Consider the following 8,369-nt stretch of genomic DNA (forward strand, 5'->3'; position numbering starts at 1 on the left):
CACACCTTAAGGTTCACACTCCCTTGCTACTTCCCAGAGTCCTCGAAGAGACAAAAGACTGGTCCTCTGGAGTTCCTGTTTCCCCCCCAACATCCTTGCTACACCCCCTACCATTTGTCTTACAGTATGAGTGTCAGACATGTTAATACAATAAAATAATGTCATTAATATCTAGGTGAAAGAAATTCCTATACACATGTTTACATGTGTTTCAGCCTCCTCGGCTGTAGTGATGACTAACCTGTCACCACTTGGTGCTGGTGCTCGGGATAATGCATCCGCGTGTACGATATATTTCCCAGGCGTGTAGATCAGCTCAAAATCATAGCGCTGCAACACCATCATCATGCGCTGAATTCTGGGTGACATGTCGTTGAGGTTCTTTTTTCTGATCGATATGAGAGGTTTGTGATCAGTCTCTGCTGTAAAGGTTGGTAATCCATATACATAGCTGTGAAATTTTCCACACCCAAACACTAAGCCCAAAGTCTCTTTTTCAATTTGAGCATAGCGTTGTTCAGTTTCTGTCATTGATCTGGACGCATATGCTACAGGTTGCCACTTGTCTGTGTTCCTTTGGAGCAGAACTGCTCCCAAGCCATCTTTTGAGGCATCTGTTGAAATTTTTGTTGGCTTTGATGGATCAAAGAATGTCAGGACCGGCTCTGTAGTTACAGTTTCCTTCAATTTTTTCCACTCTTTCTCATGCCGGGCCGTCCACTCAAACACTGTGTTGTGCTGTAGCAGCTCCCTTAGGCATGCTGTCTTGGAGGTAAGATTAGGAATGAACTTACCCAGAAAGTTGATCATCCCCATTGCTTGCAAGACACCTTTTTTGTCAGTGGGTGCTGGCATATCCAATATGGCTTGTACCTTTGACTGATCAGGTTCCACCCCTTCACTTGTAACCTTATCTCCCAAGAAGGTCATCTCTGAAACACCAAAGAGGCACTTGTCTCTATTCAGTTTAAGTCCATTCTTGTTAACTCTCCACAAAAGTTTCTCCAGCCTTTCATCATGTTGTTGCCTTGTATTTCCCCAGACTACGAGGTCATCTATGTAGACTCTGGTGCCTTCCAGCCCTTCAATCAGGGACTCCATTGCCCTGTGGAAGATCTCTGGTGCTGATTTAATTCCAAATGGGAGCCTCAAGAAACAGTAACGCCCAAATGGTGTGTTAAAGGTAGTGTACCTGCTGCTTTCTGGGTCTAGCCTCACCTGCCAAAATCCATGTGATACATCCAGTTTGCTAAAAAACTTAGCTCCTGCCATTTAACTCATTATTTCCTCTCTCTTAGGGATCTGATAATGCTCTCTTTTAATGTTTTCATTTAGATCTTTGGGATCAAGGCAGACTCTTAAGGCACCTGTATTCTTTTTCTTGACACAAGTGATAGAGTTCACCCAGTCTGTAGGCTCTTCCACTCGTTCAATGACACCCATTTGAGTCATTCTTTCAAGCTCTTTTTTCAAACTTGTCCGTAATGGAGCAGGCACTCTTCTTGGGGCATGCACCACAGGCACGGCATCATCCTTGAGCTGGATTTTGTAGGTGTAAGGCAATGTTCCATGTCCTTTGAAGACTGAAGGAAATTTACTGATAATGTCTGAACTTCCTTCATTCCCTTGGTGTTCCAGTCTTTTGCCTTGTTTGGTTTCTTTCATGGCATCAGTATTAATCTGATAGATCCTCTTTACTAGTCCCAAGTCCTCAGATGTTTTATCTCCTAAAAGTGACTCGTGTCCATCAGGCACGATGGTGAACAAAATGTTATGCTGTTTGCCTTTTGCTGTCACTTTAAGTCTGCATCCACCTTTTGTTTGTATTGGCTGGTTATTGTAGGCCCTCAGTGGCGTGACATTCTCTGTAAATCTTCTAGGCTTCTCAGTCAGTGCCTTGAAATCCTTCTCGTTGATCAAGTTAGCTTTGGCCCCTGTGTCAATTTTAAATGTTACCAATGTTGCATTGACTAACAGTGGAGCAGTCCATTTATCATCTGTGACTGAACTAACACTTTGGCCAGTGTTAAGTCTTGAAGACTGTGCATTGACATCTTCTTCATGTGACACCATCTTAATGAAAAATGTTTCACTTAGATCATCACTGTCATCTGTGTCTTCCTGCACAGTGTGTACTTTTTGTCCCTTCTTTTTGGAGAGACACATTTTTGCATAATGGTTTTGTCCTTTACATTTTGCACATTTTTTCCCATATGCGGGACATTGTTTTGGTCTGTGTTTCTCTCCACATCTCTTGCAAGGGAACATTTCATTGTCACAGGTTTTGTTTTTGTTGTCATTGTTTTTGAATTTACTCCATGGCTTTCTTTTAATCGACACTGCATTCACTGCCTCATTTTCTTGTTGCACTGCTCCTTGAACAGGCTCTCTAAAAGTCAGTACATGTTGTCGTGCTAGCTCACTGGCTTGACTTATCTTTATAGCACTTTCCAGCGTTAGTTCTGTTTCTCTCAACAGTTTCTCCCAGAGCTTCTTCTCATTTGTTCCAAACACTATTTGATCTCGTATCATAGAGTCTCTGAGATCACCAAAATTACAGGACTGAGCTTTGATCTTGAGGTCTGTGAGAAATGTATCAAATGACTCACCCTGTTGCTGTAAGCGTGAGCGAAAGAGGTATCTCTCGTATGTTTCATTTTTCTTTGACAGACAGTGCTCGTCAAATTTCTTCATGACTTCATGTAAGGAGAAAAACCTCAGGAAAGCAAAGAATCACGGGCCCAGAGTTAATTCATGTACATGGACGATTTCTGTGCACGATCTGTCAACTACAGAGTCAGTGCAGAAATGCGCACCAAGCATCTGCTCAAACTTTATTATATACTGCTTTACTCATGGGTGGAGTACAAGTTAGGAAAAAACAACTTCTTATCTGGTGATTGCATACGAGGCTGCACAGGATGCAGCCTTGCAAGACAAAGATGGACAAGTTGATTAACGATCTTGTAGTGCGTTAAAACAATACATGTGGGTGTTGTCTAAACTTGAGCAACTTCCTCATGTGATCACTTTGTTCCAGCTAAAGAATTTGCTGACACGCTATGTACAGGCATTTCTGTGCAATTCAAATAAGCTAAACATAAACATTTATCACTGTTGAATATTAATAAAATTCAAAATCTTTTGACACTTCATCAAAGTTATCTTTGTCCTTGGGCTGAGCAAACACAAAAGTGTTGAAGACTATTGCTTCTGTGCCGGCGATGGTGAGCAGCATGGCTATTTTCCTTTCATCTGCCTGTCGATCCACTCCGACAGCTGCAATATACAGTTTGAACTGCTGTTTGAAAGTCCTCCAACTTGCATCCACGTTTTCAGTCAGTTTCAACGGACTTGGCGGTTTTATTGCATCCATCTTGTTGCGTTGCTTCTTATTCTTGACCCGACTCCTGGTACCATGTAATGTTCTTATTCCTCTATGAATAAAACATCAAGAATTCCTCCTTGTGCTAGCTTCAGCTAGCTGTTTATTGTTTTTCTACAGTGATCACTTTCTTCTTCTAGTCTGAATATCTTATTGATTCCAGAGCGCCCCCCTTTGGGTAGCTTCAACAATAGCAGCTATCATTACAGTTGTGTCATCCCCAAACTTGATGATGATGTTGGACATGTGTTTAGCAACACAGTCGTGTGTGAACAGGGAATATAGGAGGTGGCTAAGCACACAACCCTGTGGCGTACCTGTGTTTAGGATGAGTGGTGAGGAGGTGTGCTTACCAACTCTCACCACCTGGGGCCTGTTTGTGAGGAAGTTTAGAATCCATCTGCAGATTGGTGTTCCCAGCCCAAGGTCGACGAGCTTCGTGGCAAGTTTTGAGGGGATGATGGTGTTAAATGCCGAGCTGTAGTCAATGAAGAGCATCCTTGCATATGTATTCCCTTTTTCCAGGTGAGTGAGGGTGGTGTGCGTTGCCAGGGCGATGGCATCCTCTGTGGCTCTGTTTGTCCAATAGGTAAACTGAAGAGGGTCCAGTGTGTCAGGGAGGGAGGAGCAGATGTGACCTTTGATCAGCTGCTCGAGGCACTTCATGATGACTGATGTCAGTGCAACAGGACGGTAGTCATTCAGACAGGAGACCACTGATTTTTTGGGAACAGGAATGATGGTGGATGCTTTGAGGGACGTGGGGACCACTGACTGCCTCAGGGAGAGGTTGAAGATGTTGGTGGTCGGCACACACTCTGAGAAGCCGGCCTGGGATGCCGTCCGGTCCTGGAGCTTTGTGAGGATTGACCTAGTCCAGAGTTAAAGTTACAGCCTCACTGTCCTCCTGAAGGTAGAGGATCTGCTCTCTGTTGTCTGCGTCAAAACGAGCATAGAAGTTGTTGAGCTCGTCTGCGAGAGATGCAGTGGGCTGAACATTGCCTGTATTGTCCTTCTTGTAGTCAGTGATGCAGCGCAATCCATTCCACAGTCGCCTGGTGTCAAAGCTGTGGTAGCTGGACTCCATTTTGTCCCTGTAGTCCTTTCTGGCCTTTTTTATGGACTTTCGGAGGTCATACCTGGCTGCTTTATATGCATCAGTGTCCCCGGAGTTAAAGGCAGAGGTCCACACTTTTAGCTTGGCGCGAACGTCTTTATTTACCCAGGGTTTCTGATTTGGATATATGCGGACAGTGGTTTTTGTGATGGTATCATCCATGCACTTTCCAATATATCCAATGACAGAGTCTGTGAGTTCATTGATGTTGCCATCAGCTGCATCCACAAATATCTGCCAGTCAGTTGTGTCAAAGCAGTCCTGTAGGACCTCCTCAGCCTCACTGTCCCATTTGTAGATGACCATGGAAGCTGTTTTTTCCGCACGCTTTTTTTTCCCGCACGCTTTTTTATTTTTTTCCGCATGCTGACTCTCGAGTCTCTCACCCTCTTTGTTTTTCACATAATGATATTATCCTATATCCTCGCATGTGATTGGCCACGATATGGAGGGATTGGAGCATAGCTGAGCCACTGTGTGAGAGCTGAGCAGCAAAAGGAAATTAAGTCAGGAGCCGGCTCTCACTCAATGGGAGTCGACTCTTCTGAAAGCACTCTCTAACAGAGATGGGCAGTAATGCGTTACTTGTAATGCATTACTGTAATCCGATTACTTTTTTCAAGTAACGAGTAAAGTAAGGGATTACTATTGCAAAAACGGTAATTAGATTACCGTTACTTTCCCGTAGGAACGCTGCGTTACTGCGTTACTAAAACCGTGATTTTTTTGCGAGAATGTCTCATGACAGTGACGTAAGCAAGTGCGACGTTCGTGGCAACAGCTGTGTGCAGATCAACAGTGGATCATATATCGAGTGCGGGAGAGAGTATGAGCGTGCAGCGTTTAAAGCGTGGAAGTACTGACCTTATTTTGAGTTTGATTCCATAAAAAGTGACAAAAACATTAGTGTCCATTGTGCGTGGGAAGAAAACTTCTTTTTACGGCGAAAAAAAACCCCTAAACTTCCAAGCAAGCACTGAGTGCGCTATGACGTAATGGGAAATTCACAGAGAAACTGCCGTATCCTTCCACTGACCGCTGCGGCTCACCTGCACCAGGGTAAACCTCCGCCTACCCCACTCCTGCTTTACAGGTAAAAATAGAGCAACAGGACCGTTAGTCTTTGATTTTATTTCTTTTCTGCTGTGTTTTACTTGCATCTATTTGAAAGAGTGAGTGTAAACACACACAAAAAAATATTTTATGTGCTGGAATGTGCAGAAAATAGGTTTAAATGTTAAATTTGTTCAAGTCAGAGAATGTTGCATATAATTAAATTTTTTCTTGATGCATAAAGTTAAAAGATTAAAACTAATAAAACAAGTTTTAAAAAGGGACCTTTCCATTTGATTACATTTTGTATGATGGATTATGCAGAAAAAGTAGAATTGGGCTGAAAGATCTATTGTTTTATCACCTATTCAGGTTGTAAATCGTGTTTTTAAAAAGTAACTAAGTAATTAATTACTTTGGAAAATAAGTAATCAGTAAAGTAACGGGATTACTTTTTTGGGGAAGTAATCAGTAATTAGTTACTGATTACTTTTTTCAAGTAACTTGACCAACACTGCTCTCCAAGCACGGCTCTGAGAGCTGATGCTTTTGCGCATGACACATTATCAAACGTTACGTTGTGTGTCATGGATACTGTTGACTCTAGAGGCGGAGCCAGACATTTTATACATTTGTTTATTTAGACATATAGGAAAAAAAATATATATATCACATATGCAGGACACCTTAAACTAGTTTTTTAATTAAGCATCAAGGCAGAACAAAATCAGGGCTGTATCAAGACACGATACACCTTTTGTGGCACTTTCTGTAAAGACTCCAAGTACAAGCTCCTTGGTAATTTGTTTTTGAGGAGTTCTCCAGCACTTTGACGTGATTGTGCACGCACAGGCCGCCTTTTCAGCTCTTTGTTATTATGGCAGACCTCACCTCCTTTGAAAACGGCTTCTGCGTTCAGTGTCTCTTCGTCATAAATCACCACAGCCACAGTGACAGGGCAGTCCTGAAATCTGCAGTACCCCATACACCTGAAAACCGGTGCCTTTGATCTTGAAGAGAGTTTTTTCACACTGTGTATCCGAAATCCAAAACTGCAATACGGATTAAGGGTTCTGATTCCACTGGCAATTATATTTGTCCACTGCAGTCCTTTAAATAGTCTTCCTGACTGATGTTGCCGTAACTCCTTCCATTTATTCTCATTTATGAAGAAGAAGCTTTTCTGCTGTGGCAAACCAGATGTGAAAATTTTTTCTTCTGAAGTGCTACTGTCTGTGTTGACCTTAGCTGTTTCATCTGATTCATTCCTCTGCAACATTCGGATATACATTTAAAAAAAATATATAAACACTTTCAATGTTTTTCACTACAGTGTCTCTATGAAAATCCAACAGCATCATTATGTTACAATTTCACTAACGAACCCATAGGAGAAGTTTCAAATTGTCTTAGGAAATTTGTCTTAGTAAGTGAATATGACTAAGAAATATTTATTTTACTTCGAAAGATCATCACAAAAAGATTTTAACTTTAAATTTAAACTTTGGATTACAGTTCAAAACACTTGAAATGTTTAATATAATAATTACATGCTGATAGTGTTTAACAAACATATAAACTCTGTGTTTTCTTTCTCTGTTGTGTATTAAAAACAGCGAAAGTTATGAAATTACCTTAGCATTTGCATTTGAAGACGAAGATTTAGAGTCACTCTCGAGGGATTGTGTGTCTGGGGTATGGATGCCGCTCTCTGCAGTTTTTTGAAGTGCATCCTGGGAATTAGAAAGCGTTTTTGTTTCTTTACAAATTAATGTTTTTCCAAAGCATCACAATGTAATACTGAATAAAATACAAATAATTACCTCTTTTCTTGAAGGTAAAAGTACATTTCCTACAGATTGTGGAGACTTTGGCGCAACAACAATGTCTTCCTCATTCTAACGAATCACAAATTAATTAAAACATAACAATTACACTGAAATTTCTGTATGTCTTTGTTAACCCTGATGTACCCGCCAGGGGGAGAGCGGCGGGGTCGGGGGATGCGGGTCCCCTGCGGAGGGACGGAGGGATGGGATGAGGAGGTCGGGGTCGCGAGAGAGAGAGAGAGAGAGAGAGTGAGAGATTGATGGTCGAGAAACACCCCGGCGAAAGCACAGCGTGTCGCGTGGCGAGACGATAAGAGCGTGGATGGCGGGTACTAAGTGTGTCGGGGTTTGGTTACGGAGGCGGCATCCAGGCGCGTGCTGTACTACAACAACAACAACAACTCTGGCAACAAGGTGCCAACGTGAAAGAAGAAGAAGAAGAAGAAGAAGACAATGTCACGCACTAGACCGTGGGAGCCAAAGAGCACAAAGGTCGGTACAGGTGGACCGCTTTCGCCGGCGGTGTCATCGTCGTCCTCCTCCTCCCGCTCACCATCACCGTCGCCGTCGCCAGCGCGTTTGGCGTACGTGGGGTGGTGTGCGGTCGCTCCGTTGTTGCGACCGGCCACGTTTCGTTATCGAGGGCTAGGGGTCGAGGAAGACCAAGAGCAGCAGCAGCAGCAGCAACAACAAGAGGAGGAGAACTCGGAGGAGGAGAGGGAGGAAGAGGAGCAAGAGGCCGAGGGGGACAACGACGACGACACGACAGCCCGAACGCTCGCAGACGAGGAGCGCTACTGGGAGGATCGGGAGGAAGAGACCGAGGAAGAGGAGCAAGAGGCCGAGGGGGACGAAAACGATGAGGCGGCGGACCACCAAGGGTACGCGGTCACAGAGGATCACGGTTACGAAATGTCGTTGCAACTTTGCCAGGACGGCGGCTCGCAAGGCGAGCCGAAAGGCCGAGAGGAGGACGAAGAAGAAG

General features: G+C 43.5%; 1 protein-coding gene across 1 annotated transcript; it reads right to left on the bottom strand.

The window, feature by feature from the left end:
* Positions 1–202: 202 nt before the first annotated feature.
* LOC146509640 (uncharacterized) lies at positions 203–8,128 on the bottom strand. Its single transcript, XM_085175193.1, has 2 exons — positions 7,379–8,128; positions 203–7,288 (listed from the first exon to the last, which is right to left on the bottom strand). The coding sequence occupies exon 2, from the start codon at positions 4,806–4,808 to the stop codon at positions 4,257–4,259; it is 552 nt and encodes a 183-aa protein (XP_085031319.1). The 5' UTR covers positions 4,809–7,288; positions 7,379–8,128; the 3' UTR covers positions 203–4,256.
* Between the last annotated feature and the right edge of the window lie 241 nt (positions 8,129–8,369).

This window comes from Neolamprologus multifasciatus, chromosome 10, assembly GCF_963576455.1.
Source record: "Neolamprologus multifasciatus chromosome 10, fNeoMul1.2, whole genome shotgun sequence".
NCBI classification, from domain to species: domain Eukaryota; kingdom Metazoa; phylum Chordata; class Actinopteri; order Cichliformes; family Cichlidae; genus Neolamprologus; species Neolamprologus multifasciatus.